Source organism: Limanda limanda, chromosome 12 (assembly GCF_963576545.1).
Source record: "Limanda limanda chromosome 12, fLimLim1.1, whole genome shotgun sequence".
Classification (NCBI taxonomy): Eukaryota; Metazoa; Chordata; class Actinopteri; order Pleuronectiformes; family Pleuronectidae; genus Limanda; species Limanda limanda.
In genome coordinates, this window is record NC_083647.1 from 10,156,975 (window position 1) to 10,177,202 (window position 20,228).

General features: G+C 43.0%; 1 protein-coding gene across 1 annotated transcript in view; it reads left to right on the top strand.

Annotated features, from left to right (window-relative positions):
- Positions 1–1,429: 1,429 nt before the first annotated feature.
- col12a1a (collagen, type XII, alpha 1a) overlaps positions 1,430–20,228 on the top strand; it is a 52,582-nt gene continuing 33,783 nt past the window's right edge. Inside the window, exons 1-16 of the mRNA XM_061082550.1 lie at positions 1,430–1,499; positions 4,878–4,994; positions 5,102–5,245; positions 5,675–5,728; positions 7,096–7,359; positions 7,663–7,827; positions 8,073–8,246; positions 8,356–8,646; positions 8,795–9,397; positions 10,118–10,396; positions 10,486–10,761; positions 10,863–11,135; positions 16,291–16,560; positions 18,033–18,299; positions 18,481–18,673; positions 18,768–18,892. Coding sequence (XP_060938533.1) covers positions 1,430–1,499; positions 4,878–4,994; positions 5,102–5,245; positions 5,675–5,728; positions 7,096–7,359; positions 7,663–7,827; positions 8,073–8,246; positions 8,356–8,646; positions 8,795–9,397; positions 10,118–10,396; positions 10,486–10,761; positions 10,863–11,135; positions 16,291–16,560; positions 18,033–18,299; positions 18,481–18,673; positions 18,768–18,892 — 3,565 coding nt within the window. The remainder of the gene's footprint in view (positions 1,500–4,877; positions 4,995–5,101; positions 5,246–5,674; positions 5,729–7,095; positions 7,360–7,662; positions 7,828–8,072; positions 8,247–8,355; positions 8,647–8,794; positions 9,398–10,117; positions 10,397–10,485; positions 10,762–10,862; positions 11,136–16,290; positions 16,561–18,032; positions 18,300–18,480; positions 18,674–18,767; positions 18,893–20,228) is intronic.

A 20,228-nucleotide genomic window follows, 5' to 3' on the forward strand; every position in this document is an offset into this window, starting at 1 on the left:
GACTAACTTTTCATTCACTGAAATCTGTTAGTTACTGTGGCATTGTATAGAAAATACATTTTATATTTTTTAATTTTTTTTAAAAACTTTTGTGACGATTTGGTGCCACAGTGCACTTGTGGGCTTTAAATGGGTAATTTGAAATCAACTAAATTACTTTTTCGTTTTCATTTCAAAGAAATGAATTTAATGAAAATCATAGAGAAGCCATTGGTTTATAAATACACTTCAGAAATAATTTAGAATCATTGTAAGTTATGTATTAGCATTTATTATTATTTATTATTAATTCTGGGTAATTGAGTCATTTTAAAAAAAAGTTAACGATTTCTTTAGGCTCTTGCATCTGCAGTTTTCTTGCCTGTGCACCAGGCGGGGCGCAAAGCCTGTGGTTAAAGGTTAGAGAAGCTGGGATCAGACTCGAGTCTACTGTGTGGGTGAACGGGTTTAATTTAAAATGTATAGCTAAAAGACCCCCTCTAATTATTACAAAAAAATATTATTAATCAACTAAGTCTGCTTATAGCGTTAGATGAGTACATGTGAAAAAAAGTAAAAAATAATTACATAGACAATAGAAATATATGTAGAGTTTAGAGTGTTTATGCTATAATGGCACACAGTTGTATGCCTTTTTACTTAAGAGGCTGCGGTGAGGGCAATACATTTTTTACATTCAGACGCATGAAAAAAAACATTAAGTGACCTCTAATATCACAGTATTTCATGCAGACCCCATCCCTGCAGGGGCGAAAGAGACTGTGAACCATAGATAACACGAAAGCGAGCTTAAGTGTGAAAATAAATTTGTGCCTAAAAAGAGTAAAAATGGATGTTAAAAAAGTATACAGGTAACAAAACGATAATAAGTTGTTAAAACAGATGGGATCAAACAGATTAAATACAGTATGTGTCAAACATTCATAAATGCTTTGCGTTCAAAGACAGCTAGAAAGCAGTGGGGCTCCGGTTAAGTCAAAGCAGATGAAAGAGTTTTTTTTCCTCCCTATTTAAGTCCTACAGCTGTTAGTACAAGCGTCTACCTTTGGGTGTGTGCGTCAGCTGGAGGCAACAAGGTGTGGCACTAGTTGTGTAAGCGAGTCTAGATGGTTCTTGCACTTCTTGTTATCATGATGGAACAAAGATGAAATAATGAGAGCCGTCAATCTGGATTAATCATTAAAAAGACATTTCAGGAGAGCGTTTATCTCCACTGTGCATTTTGCATTTGAATGCAATGGAATCTAAGTCCAAGGCAAACTGTCCGTCCTGTGTGGATCTGACCTACTGGACGCTGCGGTGCATACATGTGGTCGAGCGGCGGCCCTGGCCCCCCCCCGCTGAGGTGCGTGCGGATCTGCAGCTCGAACTCATTGTATCTCTTTGTCCTCAGAGTGATTGATGAGCTGCTGAACCTCAGAAGCCAAACATGAAGATAGGGCTGTCACTGGCCACTGCGGCCTTCCTCGCAGCCTTGTTATCCTCCATAGATGCTCAAGGTAAATGAAACCACCTGGCCTCCGCCTACATACCTATATACTACATCACCCTGTCTGTACATCTCTTCCCTCTCTTCTTTCACCTATTACCTCCACTGGTTGATTGCATTATGATTAGTTTGTTACTTTACGTTGAAACATTTGTATTAATACGCTGAATAAAGTTATTCTTTTGTCATGTGTATGGTATTTGACAATGTGACTTTTGAACTGTTTGATTGTTTGATGACTGTCATGACTTTATCCCTCATTTGTAGCGTCAGATTGATCTCATCACAGGCTTTGCTGTAAACTCCAAATCCACTTTACACGTATTCAAGCTGCAATTCAAATCGTTTAAACCAATTATCCGGCTGCAATTATCTCATTCACATTTGGCGCATATAGAAGAGACCAAGCTCACTTATGGTTGTTGCGTTTCAATTATCTGATTAAATGTATAAAGCACACTAATAGCTGAAGAAAACTTATTTCATGCTGTAATGTTTCCCTCAGAAATGTTTTAACAGGCCTGTTGAGCTTATAGTAGATTCTTGGTTTCAGCACCAAGTAAAAACTGTGTTTCAAGTCATTAAATCCCTTTAGAAATAGCACTATAATGGAATTGGAGCGCAGTGATTTAAATAATTTACTCAACAGGCTGTCAAAAAAATATTTAATTTGATGTCAGTAACAAAAGTGAAAGTCAAAGCTTCAAGTTCAGATTTGTCCCTTTCTTATAGTGTCTCATTATGGGTCCAGTGTTTTATCTATAATTCAACGTTGGATCCATAATGTAACTTTATTGGTAGAACAAATGGAAACGTCTGAGGAAAATCCATTAACTTAAAAAAGACATTTACTTGCATAACTCTGTTACTTTCCAGCTCTGATCTGTGCTCATACGTTTTAGTGGTAATTAAATACATTTCTGTGCATGTCACAGCAGCCATCAGCGCACTGTTAACAATCTGTCACTAGATTTGACAGAAAGTGACTCAAAGTAATTTCATATTCAAACATTTCAGTCCGGATAATGACAATTATGGAAATATTGCATGGAAAACTTCTGATCCCCCCCCCCCCCCCCTCCTACCCTTTGAAAGCTCCCTGGCCGGGGCGAGAGGAGCCAAACGTCAATTCTCACATATCTCCGCTAACGGAATGGAAAGATGAAATGCGAGAAGAGCAAATTAATCCTCAGACAGCCCAAAGACAAAGAGCCTTTCTCGGGCTTCTTTGCGGGCACCCACCAAAACGCTGAGTTGCAACCCATATGGAAAGTTAATCTGTAGTAATGTTTAATGTCAGCACATGTTGTGGAATTACTTTGGCGTCTGTCCTGCCTCTTTTGGGAGAGTGGGAGCTCTTTCCTCCTCCGTTCTGGTCTCTCCTCCTGGCAGGAGCTGCAGGCCAGGAGAGCTGGCTGGATGAAGACAGAGGTTACTAACAGAACAGTAGCCAGAGTCTGGCCCCTCGGAGCCAGGAGGGACCTTTATTAGGTCCTGATGGGACAGACATTCGTATAACAATAGCAACCACAAGATCCAAATAACAAACCAGAGATTTCTATATTTAAATATATATATATATTTTTTTTTTTGACAAAAAACTCCTTTGTTCCTCGAAAAATATTTGAAAACCAGAAACACATGTGGTCAAAGAAATGATAACAAATTGAAACAGAAGTGGAAGGTGCAGACATAACGTTCAAGGTGGAACCGGTCGAAACTTTTTCCACCACCCAATTTGCTGCAAGTCTATGCTGCGACCCCCCACCCCCCCCACACATACGCACACACACACACACACACACCTTACCATTTGGTGTTGAAGATGAATACTCATGGAGAGTTCAGTGGGAACACGGCCCCTCAAGTTGATATGCCAGGTTGGTGATCCTCCAAATCCCAGTGTTTTTAAATTATTCAGTGGGCTCCTGTCTGTCATCTGCCTGTGCATTCAGTGTGTCCCAAGCTGTGGCTTCATCCTCCGAAGTGTATTTTACAATGATATTCTTGCCCTCCCACTGCCCTTCTTCTTCTACTTTACACTTTGCCACTTGGCAAAGCTCTGTGCTCACACCTCACCTATCTCCTGCATGGACTGCTAATCCTGGTGCCAGATTAACCTCCTAGTGCTTAAATTAGTGCAGATAACATCAAGCTAATTTCATTCAAGGCTATAACATTCGTACTAAACTTAATTAATTTACTGCTTCCAAACAAATTTTGTCTTCAAACACCAATTTTGAAAATTAGTGTTTCTCACTACATATATGACAGATATTTGCGCTTTTAGAGTCAGCTCTGATGTGACTTTCATGCATGTAAATGTAGTGTAAATATAGTGCTAAATACTAACACACTTTCCGCTACCTAACAATAGCTCCCAGCTGCTGAAGCTGCGAGACAGAAAGAATATCATTTTAAAATATGTTTGTCATCTCTGTCTGTGTGGTCCCAACTGTACATGGAAACTACTGTCCAGTCAATCAAAGTTGTTGATCCAAGCAACTTTCTCATGTACATGATGCATGACGCTGCGATCACGTCAGCTCGGCGTGAAGCCGTGTGGTCTTGTCACACCGTTTATGTTCTTCCTGTGTTTATCGTAAGGTACACACTTCCTCTATTATTGCACATCTGGAGAAATACTGATCTCTCATGCCTTCTCATGCAGTATGCTGCCAATGAAAAAGTACACAAGAGTCTCCAGTGACAAATTGTGTATTCTTTTTAAAAGGTTTGCAATGGATGTGTGCCACTCAGTGTCTCAGCCAAATAAGCTTCGAAACTACTTATTTTGTCTCCGAAATATGTTTATATACAACGTATATATAACATATGGTGTTCAATTATGTCAAGTGTTACTTCAACAACTTCATGGCAACCTCGATTCCATTGTATAATCAGTAACTGAAGAATGAAGTCTGTTGTGTTTTTTAGCGGTTTAGTGTGTGTGGTCAGGGCATGCGTTGTAATGACTGCACTCAGCATGTGTTGGATGGTTCACTCAGTGTTTGCACTTTGGTTAGTTTGTATGGAGTTGTGCACATGTCGGCATACACACACACACAACGTGTATGCCGGTGCTTGAGTTGCTGGCCAATCTTGGTCGGGCAACTCAAACAAATGTCATTTTGCTCCAAAATGGCTTCTCACGTAGTTTTTATTTCATTTTTTGTGTTGTTACGTGTTTTCTACTTTGTCACCACGGTGCTGTGTGTCTGTCCCCAACAACGAACAAAATCCACTTCAGTCCTGAAGTGTTTGTCGTTGGGATCAATGTGAATGCTTGATTAAAAACTGTTTGATCTGATCACTACATATAGAACCATCACTATACACAACCATCACGTTTGTTGTGATATAATGCTGTTTCGTCTCTTCCTTGCAGTGGAACCTCCCTCAGACTTGAAATTTAAAATTCTAAATGAAAACACGGTGGAAATGTCATGGGTGAAACCCTCATCAACGATACAGGGCTTCAGAATACAAGTTGTGTCAGATGCAGGTCAGTATGGAGTTAATGTACACTGTATAAATATACACATATATGCATATAGATAATACACATGCTGCTACCCCAGAGCTGATGTACCACTTGATTTCTTCCCCCAGATGAACCATCAAGAGATTTAACCCTCGATGCCTATTCAACTAAAACCTCAATCACTGACCTGACCCCTGATCTGGACTACTCTGTGTCCATTAACTCATTCTATGGGTCAGAGGAGAGTATTCCCATATTTGGGCAACTGACCAGTAAGTATCCCACATTTCCCCATCTGCATGCCGAAGTGTCCTTGGCAAGATACTGAACCCCTAAATGGCCCCTCATAAATGCTGAGTGTACTAAAAATGTAAGTCGCTTTGGACAAAAGCGTCAGCTAAAATGAAATGTAATGTAATGTAAATGTAAGTACAAACTTTGCACTAGGTCCGTGAAAAATATAACAATATGCAATTGTAAGTTATTTTCTTTGGGAGGAAAGAGTCTGTTTACTGACTTTTCAATTGCTCACTGTTGAAAGCTAATGCAGCATAAAGATGTGTGTTGTTGTGTGCATGTGGTTTTGATCCCTTTTATGAAGTGTTAATTTTCTCTCCCCTTTTTTTCCGCTGTGAAAAAGCACACAGTGAGCGTCAATGTGCTGCAATGTGCAAACTCACAAAGTGTTTCCTGTGTTTCAGTCCAGTCCAGTAACACCAGCACACGAGTCAGGAAGCCACCGTCCGATGCCCTCAGTGAGTATGGTTACTGTGGTCTCAACCCTAATCTGAACAGAGATGGCTTTCCTATTTTTTTAAAAATATGTTTCTTTCCCCTCATCCATCATCATAGTATTTCTTTCCCTATGGAACAATTTGTTTCAGGCGGATATTTTACCTTCTGTCAGGGTTGTCACAGGGTGAGCAGGCAGGGTTGTGACAGTGACTGGGAGGTCACACATCAGGCTCTTTTAATCGAAACCACCCGGCAATTGAACCCCTGTCTCCATTTAAAAAAAATGGAGACAGGGGTTCTGTTATGTGTCACAGAGAGGAGGGGAAGATGAGGAGGGGGTTGTCAGGCAATGACGTCTTCATTGTGCCACCTTTAGTTGCAAGTTCTGTCTCTTAAACCAGAGGTTCTCAATTTGTATCTGAGCCAATAACTCCCGACAAGAGATAAAACATTCCTGGGACCCCCTCATGTATGTCCCTTGGGATACTTTGGCATAGCCTACTGCCTTTAAACGTCTACTTAGTTACAACATGAGACTTAGAAAGACATGAGACTGAAGATGCAGATTACTTTTATCCTGATAGTTTTAATAGATCAATTTTCTCTAGGACCCCCTGGCAGTGCGCCATGGACCCCTGGGGGTCCATGGACCTTAATCTGTCAAAAGTTCATAATCAGACGTCTCCTTTTCAAACTGTCTTCAGCTCATATCATGAGACTTATCTGTGGTCATTGACAGGAGGACATGGTCACTCATAGGACCCTGGAACCTCCCTTCCTCTGCATTGAGGCCATTATTTTCAACATTAGACCAGGGAACTTTAAGAAAGAAAGACTCCTTTTCAAGGCTAAGATGTTAATAATTGACACCTACTGGAAAGAGGATTTGAGTACCTCTGCATAGGCCCAGCCAATTTATTTCAGCAAAGTTAGAATCTTTAATGTTTTAATGAATTCCATCTGTGATTTAAAGCTCTATAGGATTTGAAAGTATAACAACTTTGAACTTTACGGGTCTATAAAGCCACATTTTTGACTGCTGGAATGGGTTTACAGCCCGATTTCTTTGGCACTGGTTGATATTATCTTTGATGTCAGAATGGAATGCATATCAAACTATCTGTCAAGGTTCTAATTTCATTCACACAGACAGGAGAAGATATGGACCAGTTTGAAAATATTGTTCCAAGATCGAGCTATTGCTGCTATACCTTAACTGGCACATTTTTGGCTTGAAAGTCCATCTAACTTGATGTGCACGTTAGGAAAAAACCCAAACTGTTCCCAATCCAAATCAGTCAGAATGCGTTGCATAACTTCCAAATGCTTCTGTTGGCTTCTTCTGACTGACTGTCTAATTTCTCCAATATCAATATCTGTTTTGCAGGGTGTTCGGTCAGCGCAATAGCAGATTTGGTTTTTCTGGTGGACGGCTCATGGAGCGTTGGCAGGGAAAACTTTAAGCACATCCGCAGCTTCATCAGCGCCCTGGCCGGGGCCTTCGAAATTGGCGAGGACAAGACACGGGTGGCTGTGGTTCAGTACAGCACAGACACCCGCACAGAGTTCTCCCTCACCCGTTACACCAGGAGAGGGGACCTGCTGCAAGCCATCAGCTCCCTGCCCTACAAGGGAGGAAATACAATGACAGGTAAGGTGCTTGCACATTCTGATATTACCTTAAAGTTGTTTAAATATAAATATGTATAAATGTCATGACATCCTAAATAGTTGACTCTAAATGGTTGACGTCTTGAACCTTGGCTTGAAAAAACAACGTGGCGTGGTAAGCCATGTTAAACCCATAAATGTAGTTTTTTAATCATTTGGTAATAAATGATATATTAAAACCAACATTGATGTATTTTATCAGAAAACAGCCAATTTATTTTACAACTCAAAAAAATACATTTAAGTGTGCATTATCTCTTCAAATACACATTTCTGTCTTTAGGGGATGCCATAGATTTCCTGCTGAGGAACATCTTCACGGAGGCAGCTGGATCCAGAAAAGCTTTTCCGAAGGTAGCCATGATTATCACTGATGGAAAATCCCAGGACCCAGTGGAGGAGCATGCTAAAAGACTTAGGAACATCGGAGTGGAAATATTTGTCCTAGGTATGGTTTATTATTCAGGGTTTTCTTGAACTGTGTGAAAGTCAGACTGTCCTTGGCAACCATTTGATTTTCCACTGATTGTTCTTTGTTAGATATTTAAAAGTGAGGAACTTTTGTTTTATCTATCATACACAATGCTCTAAAACTGTCCGTCAATGGTCCTCCACATCTGTAATGCAGACGGTGAGATGAGAGTTGAATAAAAAGTGAGTTGACATTGTTGTACTTCACATTTTCCCACTCAGGTATCAAAGGAGCAGATGAGGATGAGCTCAGGGAAATTGCCTCCACACCTCACAACAAACACGTGTACAATGTTCCAAACTTTGACCTGATCCAAGAGGTGCAGAAAAAGATCATCACAGAGGTGTGCTCCGGCGTTGATGACCAGCTCAGTGCAGCTATCAGCGGAGAAGAAAGTGAGTCAAATGATCTTAGTTAAACGTGTGTTATAATACATGCAGTTTTTCTATTCCCTACTGTAGTTTTGACCTTATCCAACCCAACATTTTGTCATCTTCCTCTCAGTGGTCGAGCCAGCTGCGAACCTTCAAGTCACAGAAATCGCATCTAAGTCAATGAGAGTGACATGGGATCCCTCTATGGGTGACATCACAGGTTACAAGCTCACCCTGAGCCCAATGTTACCTGGACTGAAACGCCAGGAACTGTACATAGGATCGACTCAGACATCCATCAACGTCCGTGACCTTTCCGCAGACACTGAGTATGAGATCAACTTGTACGCCCTAAAAGGTCTGACTCCCAGTGAACCCATCATGGCGATGGAAAAGACCCAACCTGTCAAGGTGTCAACAGGTAAGATGAAGTGGATAGGCTTAACACATCATCATTTCTTGACGATTCTTAGGTTAGATTTACTTGAAGTACCTCACTCGTCACCTTGTTTCATTATGTAAGCTATACAAAGCCTTTAATTTACCCATGCTTTCTTCTATTTTTCAAGAGTGCTCCCTGGGAGTGGATGTGCAGGCCGATGTGGTCCTTCTTGTTGATGGTTCTTACAGTATTGGATTACAAAACTTTGCCAAAGTTCGTGGCTTCTTGGAGGTTCTGGTCAACTCCTTTGACATTGGCCCCAACAAGGTCCAGCTTAGCTTGGTCCAGTACAGTCGTGATCCACACACTGAGTTTGCCCTCAACACCCACCACCACATCAGCTCAGTTGTGAAAGCTGTGCGCGGCTTCCCCTACCGCGGAGGCTCCACTAACACTGGCAGGGCCATGAACTACGTCAGGGAGAAGATCTTTATCCCTGCCCGCGGCGCAAGGCTTAATGTTCCCCGTATCACGGTCCTGATCACAGACGGAAAGTCATCAGACTCATTTAAGGATGCGGCCACCAAACTGAGGAATATCGACGTGGAGATCTTTGCCGTCGGTGTGAAAGATGCAGTGAGGTCTGAGTTGGAAGCCATTGCTAATCCCCCATCCCAATCTCACGTCTTTGAGGTGGAGGACTTTGATGCCTTCCAGAGGATTTCCAAGGAGTTGACTCAGTCCATCTGTCTGAGGATTGAACAGGAGCTACTCAACATCAAAAAGAGAAGTAAGAATGAGGATGGAAAGTCTTTACATGCTAAGTGTGTCCAGCCACATGATATGCCAATAACTTTTTGACATGTGTTCTGGACGATTGCCATTTGCTAAATTTGTTTGTAGCTCCATGTTGGTCCATATTGTCTTTATTAGAGACTGCACCATTTGACTGTCTGTTGGTGGCGAAAAGCCAAAGCAAGAAAAAAGTAAAACACAGCATTATACAGTGTAAATTGCCTTCAGGCAAGGAACCAGCAAAATTAAATTCAACTGCCCCCACAAGTAAACATACCACAAAACCACATGCATGCTATAATGCCAAAAAAAAGCAGTGACTAGAACAACTTTTTCTTTTTACTTGACCATGCTTATGATTCAGAAGCCCCCCCTCAGCTCTGAGAGAGAATGGAGCTGTGGTTCCACACAGTGGTAACATTTCCTTACACTGCACAATTTGCTTATTGATGCTTGTAGTCTCAAAACACAGACCAATTACTGAGTGTACCATTCCATGCCCGATTAAAAATCTTTTTTTAAACTTTGCCATCTGCAACAATACTTTGCTTTTTTCCCCCCTTTAATTAAAGCTAATGCCCATGCCCAAGGCAATGGAAAGAGAGGAAAAAAAATAATAGTCAGCTACAGTAGCTGAAATATGATCATGGTAGAGTGACTTGCACAAGATTTGGGTCCATCACTGCATATTTCTCAAATAAGTTTCATTTTTCAGATTTGCTTCCACCCAGAGATTTGGGTTTCTCTGAAATCACCTCCAGAAGCTTCCGTGCTACTTGGATAGCCCCTACTACCACTGTCATGTCTTACCTGGTGCGTTTCCGTAAGGCTGAGGATGTCACTGGAGACTACATTTCCATGGCAGTGCCTGGTGACACCATCACAGCTGTTCTTCCCCACCTTTACCCTGTCACTGCCTACGAAGTCAACGTCTTCGCCCAGTATGACAAAGGAGACAGTTTTCCTTTGACTGGCGAAGAGACCACTCTTGAAGGTAAGAACAATTTACTCTGTTTGACCTGATACAGCTAAAATAATCAAAACAAGAAAATTTAGCAACCGTAATATGATTTTTCTTTTTAGAGCAAGGGACAGTACGGAATCTACGAGTTTCAGAAGAGACAACAAACAGTTTTAGGGTGTCTTGGATAAGTGCTCCGGGTTCAGTGATCAGGTATCGCCTCACCTACGTTCCCATGAGTGGTGGTGGGGAGTCTCTGCAAGCACAGACCAATGGACCAGAAACAGACATAGTCCTCCAGGAGCTTTCCCCCATCACCACCTACCGTGTGTCCGTGGCTGCTGAGTATGCTAATGTTGTAGGGGACGAGATGCAGGTCGATGGGACCACTAAGGAAGGTGAGTCAGATAAGCTTCTGGATTTTGAAATAATTTGTTTACAGCATGTGCTAAAATGTCCTGTGAAACTTGTGTCTGAATCCGTTTTGGTTTCCCCTCAGTCCGCGGCTCTCCTCGTGACCTCCGTGTTTTTAATGAGACCATATCTACAATGAGGCTGGCCTGGCAAGCTGCTCCAGGAAATGTCCTCCAGTACCGCATCGCCTTTAAACCTGCTGAGGGGGGCGAGAGGAAAGAGATATCTGTCAAAGGAGATACTACCCAGGCTCTGCTGAAGAACCTCCAACCGGCCACTGAATATGAGCTGTTCGTCAGCGCTCGCTATTCCTCTGGTTTGGGCGATCCTCTCCTGGGCACAGGAACCACCTTAGAAGGTAAGGGGGAAAGTCACAGTTCTAATGTCTAACTTGGAACCTTTGAAGCATGATGTGTGACAAAAGTGTAAAGCATGCTTTATGGCTGTGGACTCAGTAAGTTGAACTTCTGAAAAGACAAATGTATTATTGTGTTCAGCTTCTTTTCGAGCGCCAAGAAACCTCAGCGATTCAGGCATGCATGTTTAGGATAACTTTGTCCTTGATTAGTATTTATGAGTTTAAGTGCTGCATAGTGTAAAACTGCTGAAATTAGGTAATTTGTCTGCCACTAAGTCCGTTGAAGAATGTAGTATCTGGTATTTCTCACAGGCGACTCCATCAGAATTACTTTGCGAGCTTGGTCGAGTATATGGGATGTTGTTAGAAGGGAAAGACAGGAATGAGGCACTTAATGTGATGTTTTTTGGCAGAGACTGTAGATTAGGGTGGTTCTACTGCCCATGAAGGCAGTGAGGTGGAAATGGGTGGGGGATGCTTGTAAACCTAGAAAACTTATGGAATGGCTTGGAACAGATGTCTATATGCCTGCCTAGTAATAGCTTCACATATTGGCCTGCTTGGCACATATGGTTTGTAGTTTTACAGTGCTTTTTAAGAAATGTGGGTTACTGATTATTAATGTAATTAATTGTGAACTCCACTAAATTTTGTGTGAGATAAAAAGAGTTAATTTATGTGACCCAATACTATCCGCCCGCCTCTGCCTCTGAATCAGACTTCCCATTAAAATGGGGTCATTTGCTTGGTTTAAAGATAATAATTGTTGTCAGATAAGTCTTAAGAGGTAGAAACTCCAGTACATAAAACAACTTTATTGTTGGTCACACACTTTGGCATGTGGCCTCACCAGGGTCATCATGGTCAAATGTTTTTGGCTTGTGGCCCTTGTTATGGTCCAGGTGACCCTGAAGACAACCACAAGCCGAAACACGTCAGTCTAACAAGTGGTTCTATTTACTGAAAGTGTCGCTGAAGTTTTGACCTCTGCAGACTTTTTTCTTCTTCTCAGTGCACCTTGGAAGGAGGTGAAGTTGAGCCCGAAACCTCTACTCACATTCTATTATCAATTCAACTCTTCAAACTCTCAATCAATCTCAATTCATAAGCTTATATTTAACCAGGCTAGTCCCATCTGTCCTGGCAAAGAATAGCAGGAACACAGTTTCAACAGTGAAATAAAATAACAGACAAACATATAGATTAATAACATTAACATTAGTTCCACTCTACTAGGTTTTGAAGCTGAAAATCAGTCTGCATTAGGTGCCTAAAAGCAAAAAGCTTTCTTCCTCAATTCAGTCCCGAAGATGGGAACAACAAATCGCAAAATGTCCACAGAACGGAGTTTATGACATCTGTAATATCATTTTTAAAGAGAAGATAAACTGGAATTAAGGAATTTATATTCTTGGTTCTGTGGACATTTTGTGATTTGTTGTTCCCCAAATCTGTCCAGTCCACTTGCCAGTGAATCCAAAAGCAACAAGGACAGCTTAAGCTTGGAGGTTATTAGTTATGACTGCTCTATTGCCTTGTCTTCGAAATCAGTCAGTTCCTGTGTTTTATTCCTCTTTTTGTGCGCCAAGATAAAAACGGCCCAGTTACGCCTTGAATTGGACTCCCTTCTGAAAGCAGTTTGAAGCCACAGACCCATCCAAAGATTCTCTATTCATCATAATGTGTGTTGAGTAGAATGAGTAGAGACAGTGTGTTCCTATTCAACAAAGATATTTTGCAGACCACATGGACCTGTGCTCTAGGTTGCATAATAACACATATTGGCTCGTACTGTGTACTCTAGAATTGACTAAATTTCTACTCACAACCAGTACAATGGATCTTTGTTTACATTTTGATGAGTGTAAGAGTCCGAAAGAAAGGGATTTTCTTTTCCCACATTGACCAAATTGCTTTGGTTTGATTATACAGTTAATTTCCGCTGGTCATTTCTGTGCTGTCATCGGCAACACACCCCCGCAGGAAAAAAGCAGCTCCATGACAAAGCACTTGGTTTAGCCAGCTCTGTCAATCTGTCATTACATCAGCAGGCGTCAACACTGATCTCATTGTTTTGAGTGCCAATCATGTTGAGTGCCCTCCCCCCCCACCCCCCTGTGAAGTTCACGTAGGCGAGAACCAGGAGACAGGGGCTCACACAAAGCCATTCGTTGTGGCTATGACGCTGAATGGTCGCCAGTCCAGAAGCGCTGAGTGGGACAGAATTAAAACATCCTGAAATGACTCAAAAGGAGGAGGACAGAGAAGGTGTTTTGGGGAATGCTTGGATGAACGTCCCAATATTATACACAAACATGGCCAAAGTTATTTACTTAGGAAGAAGCCGTTTTATCCGACATGTGGAAGATGTTACCTACGAGGACCTTGAAAAGACGTGTGAGCTGTCTGTCTGGTCTCGGGGGAGAGCCGTCTGGTTGTCTTCCTCCAGGGTGGGGCAGAGGACAGGCAGAGGCAGAGAGAGGGTGAGGACGAATAGAAAAAAAAGGCTTTTTAGAAATGTCAACCAGGTTGCCTCAGGGCTTCACGAGTGAAGCGCAGCCCATAAATCGAGAGGTCACATGTTCAAACCCCCGAAGGAGTCATTGTACCCATCTCTCTAATAACTAATTACTTAAATTGCACTGCAAATGTTTTCCCATGTGCCTATGGCATAACATCATAACTCGCTGAGCAGCACGACACAACACCAGGTGAAAATGTAGCATCTTGCTTTGATTTCCTCTCAAAGTGATGCCCTTGCAAACTTTTAAGCTGTGCCAGGTTCCCTCAGTACTACTGCCGACTCCCTTTTTCTCCTTTGCTCTGAAGGTCTTTTGAGGTAAAAAGCCAGAGATGGGCAACCTTGGCACAGAGACACTGAAGGCTTCATGTTTGTGGCTCAGATGTACAGTATTAGAACCAAGAGCAATACAGTATGGGAAAACTGAAGTGGGATGCCAGTGCTGAGATGGCAGTTTTAGGGAACAGTGCATTTTCCGCAGTGATTTGGGGGTTTACATAATAAAGCCTGAATAATAAGCCAGGGTAAACCTCAGTTTTTAAATTCAGCTTTTTCATACTGAGATCCAAATAACTCCTGAGTCTTTTTTAAAAAATGTGGATATTGCTGAGAGGCTACCTTAACTGTGCAGTTTCTTCTGTCTGCTCACACTGATGTTACTTAACATGATCAGTCATTTCTACTTTGAAGCTTTAGGCGTCTTCGGCTGTAGATCCGTAGGTTATGTCAGCACATGCTCAGCACTAAATCTCCTTGATGATTTTCAGTCGTGTCATATGTGGTTTTCTAGAGACATGGGCGAGGCTTTCGTGTGAATTTGTGATGAGGCCTCGTCCAAGGTCTTAATTTGAGAGTGGCCTTCTCCTTGAAGGGCGGGATGCAGTTAGGAAGGCCTTGAGGAATAAACTTAGACAAGGAGATTCAGCATTTTTATTTTTGTAACTACAATATGGACCAACTACATGGGGGCAGCACGGTGGTTAAGTGGTTAACACTGTTGCCTCAAAGCAAGAAGGCTCCAGGTGCAGCCGGGGTCCCTCTGTGTGGACTTTGTTTGTTCTCCCTGTGGAGTTTCCGGCTTCCTCCCACAATCCAAAGCAATGCAGCTGTGGGGGTTAGGTTAATTTTAGACTCTATATTGAATGAGGGTGTGAATGTGAGTGTGAAAGTTGTTTGCACTGTGATACGCTGGCGGCCTGTCCAGGGTGTACACCGCCACTTCAAGGTCTGCTAGGATTGGGTCCAGTTCCCTCCACGACCCTTAAAGGATAAGAGGCTTAGATAATGGTAGAAGTATACTACATGCAAGAGTTTGTCTGCAGGTATCGATGAAAAGAGAGCCAAGAACCTTTTAGACAGAATGATCTGGGTATTTATTAGTGGTCTTCACTGTTTTCATGGTGCTCCAATATCTGGAACTCTTCATCAGTCTGATTTCGTGGCCATCACTCTTCCTATCTGGCCTTTGCTCTGAAGGATCAGTATGCTCTGCTTGGCCGGCTGCTGCTCTGGTTTCTGTTCAGATCCGTCTCCAGTTCCTCTGTGCTGGACCGATGCTGATGCGGACTCACATGGTGACAGATGGACACAGTGGCTGCCTTTTGTGCTCAGAGCTCTCTTAAATTTTCCAAATGACCATCTGTGGGACTTGTGGAAGATTTGTGATGCATCTCATTTTCTGCATTTGGCTTTCAAAAAAAAAATTAATTCTTCCTTATATCTGTCAAACCTCAGTCTGATGAATGGGGCTTGACAGAGACCACCCAGCGGCGCAGCTTCGCTCAGCCTGTGATTATTTTATCATTAGGTGCTGGCATGTAGGGCCTGAGGGCCTTGAGCGAGGATCACAATCTCAGTGGTTGTGTAGGAGGACACGTGCGGCGCAGCCCGTCCTCTATATGGAAGCCAGACGGTTGTGAGTCCATCTCAACATGGGCATCCCTCTCAGCCAAGCATGTGCTGGCTGCTCCATACGAAACACCACCGCAAACCCCCCCTCCACCCTATTTTTATGCCTGTCTCCTTTCATGACGATCTCTCAGGAAAAGTGAGGGAAGGAGGGAAAGGAGAGAGGGAGCACACCATCTGCATTTTTTAGCAACCCATTTTATTTCCGTGGCTCTGGTTTCCTCTGTTTCGATGGAAAAATAAAGTGCTACTGGGAGAGGCGCTGGGGTGGATATGGGATTTGTGATTGGTTTTGCAGATATTTTTCCAGCGGTCTCTGATTAAGAGAGGAGAGAATCAGGTTGTTCAAACAGATCCTGAGAGGTTACGGATGAGTAGCTGTTGGTGGCTTATCGCTGGGGTTCGTTCCATTGCCCTCGTTTATGTCACGCACCCTTCCTCCAACCTACAATATTTCTATATCTGCATTATAAATCACCACCACCTGGATAAAGCCCTAACTGAGCTGGAGAAGGGTTGGGGTATTTTTGTAGTTCGGCACTAACACCACCATCTTAGTTCAATTATTATTCATTGCAGTAAATCAAAACAAAGAAAATCCTGAGAAATTTGTTTGGGGAAACTAGATAAAAACCTGCAACACTACCAACTTTCCGTATCCAGTTTGCAAAGGCGTATTTAATACCTGTACCTCTGCTAATGTTTTTCCGTTTCATTTATCCACAGAGCTCGGTTCACCCAGAGACTTGGTGACCAAAGACGTCACAGAAACCAGTTTTGCCGCGTCTTGGGTGGCGGCTCCCGGCAACGTTCGTCATTACCGGATCAGGTGGAAGTCTCTGTTCAGCGAGGAGGCCGGGGAGAAGACAATAGCAGGGGACACCACCGCCACAGTTCTGGACGGCCTCACCCCGGAGACACGCTATCAGGTGTCCGTGTTTGCTGGCTATGGCCACGGAGAGGGCCAGCCCCTGGACGGAGAAGAAACCACGGATGGTAAGTCACTAAAGCTGCTGGAGTTCCTGCACCACAAACTGACTCCTTCACTTAATCGTCCCATTTTCATCTTTTCCCACTGCCTACATCTGCCTCGTGTCTCTTTATCAGTCTCTTCCTGAAGCGCCGCCTTCCTTGTTTCACCTTTCTCAAAGTCTCATTATGAAACTGTGAAGTTGGGTTCATGCGATTTCACTCTGTGACCCTGTGCCAATAAAGACCTCAATGACCACAAAGGGACAGCTAAACAGTTTTTCATGTGTAACTGTCGCAGTAATCGTTTTACAAGCCAAGAGTCCAGGTCTAGACTTTCTTGTCATTAACACGTCTTGTACCTTAAAGTTTTATTTGTCCGTTCCAGTCACAGATGGACTTTAGAGGGTCATCACCGAGGAATCTGGGGGACTGATGCAAATTAAAAAGCTCTTCATGAAATTCAATTTAGCTGTAGGAGACTTTTCTGGCTTTTATGTAGATCCGTCAGAGACACATATTCTGTTAACGCCTTGGCTGAGTCATCAAGACTTTTTGTGCACATCTTTAAAACAGTGCATGTGTATGTACAGAGGTGATGTAATGGCCAGCGCACCTGCACCCTGTTTTCCTGGGATATTCAGGACAGATAGACCCCGGCCTCTCCCCCTTGTTAGACTGAACTAGTGCTTGGATGAGAAAAGCACATTGAGCGGAAACTCTCAACATTTGGCTTGGGATATTGTCCACCACTTAGTGAGATGGAATGTGGTCAAGGGAAAAAAAATGATTTCCAACCATCGTTAGTGTTTATTGACTCTGGCAAACCAGAAAGGTGGCAAACACACCACACACAACCCCGAGGCGGCTTTGTAGGCTTAAATGTTCACTCGGCTCATTCCTTCCGTCACTCTGCGCCCGCTATCTGTTGCTCTCTCTTTTCATGTGCTCTTCACAGATCACAGGTCTCTGGGGACCCAGCCACACACGGCAAACTTGGATGCGCTGCTTTTTTCCGTTAATAAAAATGAGCGCTCAGAATATTTTCCTTTGCTCGTTTTGAATCCTTTGACGATACACACTTGCCCTCCCTGCTCCAAAAATAAAATTGAAAAAACACTGTAGACACACAATGGAAAAAAGGAAAACTATGGGGTTTGCTTAAAATTCACAGGGCATCTACGTCTGGCTCCCAAAAGCCACCAACTAAACACAATCAATCATGTAAATTTGGGCCTGTTTAATGTATCCCTCTGAAAATCTGAAATATTTGTGTTCACACGCATGTGGAAACTGAGCAGATATCCAGATGAAAGACTGCGAGGTAGCCAAGCGTGTCACTGTTTAGTTTACTTACCAGCAGGAAAGCCATGCTGCTTATATTTCCAAAGGTATATTGGAAATACATTCAGCACAGATTCCCATTTGAACGAGGCCCAAAGTCCACATTTTCCCTTTCCGCTTTAACCTTCATTCCCCCCCTCCTCTCTTCTATGCAGTATCCGCTGCCGGCAGAGTGATTGTAGTCTCGGAGGAGACGGAGAAGAGCATGAAGGTGACGTGGCAGGCGGCACCTGGAAATGTGCTCAACTACCGTGTTACCTACAAACCCCTGGTCGGAGGGCGCCAGCTTGCAGCTAAGGTGCAAGGTGGCACTACCACCACCGTGCTGCGACGCCTTACTGCCCTCACCACATACGACATCACTGTTCTGCCCGTCTACCGATTCGGAGAGGGCCGAGCGAGGCAAGGAGAGGGAACAACACGTACGTCTATCAATCATCAACACAATGTTGCTCTGTCTATTGCCTCAATCCTGTTCTTAACCCAATTATAACCATCTCACACTAAAAGACAATATTAAAGTGCATATTAGTATTTAGTTTATTTTTGAATATCCGTTGCTGCTCATGTAGTCATTCAACTAAGCTATCCTCTTCTCTCTAGTGTCACCATACAAAGGTCCTAGAAACCTCCAAACGTCTGAGCCTGCCAAGACCAGCTTCCGTGTCACCTGGGATCACGCTCCAGGAGACGTTAAGGGCTACAAGGTCATTTTCCACCCTTCAGGGGAGAACATCGACCTGGGAGAACTCCAGGTCGGCCCCTACGACAATACCGTGGTGCTGGAAGAGCTCAGGTGCGTACTCATTTCCATTCTCTTCGTATTATAAGCTTCAAAGAATGTTTTCTGGTATATCAAGTAAAACTTATTTGGTTTGTTTGGTCTGCAGAGCTGGTACCAAATACACAGTGAATGTGTTTGGTATGTTTGATGGAGGAGAGAGCATGCCGTTGGCTGGAGAGGAGAAAACCACTCTCAGTGACGCACCCGACCCTCCACCTTATGTGGCAACAGGTGAAGTTATCCATTGTTCATCAAAACCTACATTCCTATGATAAACAGAAAACAATGTTTTATCCTCAAACATGAACAAGTGTAATTTCTCCAGTCCTTGTTCTGCTGTTAGTTATTCAACTGCCATGCCTGTCGTTACCATTAAGGTAGTGTCTTCCGTCTGAATCACGTTGTAAAATATTGCTTTGGAAAACCTTGCTCTCTATAGACATGCCCCATAAAAGCTGAGGAGTTTCCCTGAATGCCTTTCCTCCAAGCTTTTTGTCTCACGAAAAAACAGATGTAATGGCAATTCCATCTGTCTGCCCCTCTGGCCCGTCCGCGCTGTGTCACTTTGGGCTTCCGCTTTTTATTTCCAGTCCGAGAGCAGCCAGTGTAGAATCGAGCCATACGCGTATAATCTGTTTGCAGTAATAAAAGGTTTTACTACCTAGTGAGTCGGTGGAGTCAGTGCAAGAGGAGGAAATTTGGTTGTGATTGCATGGGAGGAACTGGAAAAGGTCAGCTCGACCACTGCAGCTGCAGGCCTAGTCTTTATAGGGAGGCAGATGCATATTCAGTAACGTGCAAACAATTTAAAGGGTGAGAAAATCCCAGTCTTCTTCCTGTTCTGTCTATTGGCTACAGGTCTTTTCTCAGACAGTTAAGTAACGTTTAGTTCTTTGTTCTAATTTATAGATTCTAAATTTCACTAATCAAGTTTCCGTTCCAAACCATCTGAGCAAGTAAAGACTCAGTCTTCTGACCCCGAAGCTACGTCACTGCAGCTGGACAAATAGCTGTTCACCTCTTTGTTCAAGCTGTTGTCATGATCGACAAAGTCTCTAACGTTGCTACAGAGCGCTGGTGGCGTGTTTATTCAAAGTAAATTAATATTGAACATGTCACGTGTCCAGATCGCACAATATTTGACACTGCTCTTCCTTGGGTCCTTAACACCACACGTACAAAGTGTGAAGCTGATAAGATGAAAAACTTCTAGGGATATGAGAGGAACATTCAGACAGAGAGATATCTGGAATTAATAGATTGATAAGAAAACCCTCTTTTTACGACATTGCAACTTTGTGTAATTTGTCCCTTTTTTTATCATTTTAATCCAATCCAATGTATCTGTGCATGCTCTCTCTGTCTCTGTACGCTTGACAGCTCTTACACAGAGAATTGTCCTTGGATTTTCTGTGTGAGCAAACCAATGTGTAAATCATATAAATAACCTGTTTTCAGTTGCAGACAGTGGCAGTTAGTGCAACATCTGCCTATCCATGTTGCACATCTGCAGCTGTCTTTTAGGTGCCGAGGATCAGATGACTTCCATGTCGCCACCCAGCTGTGC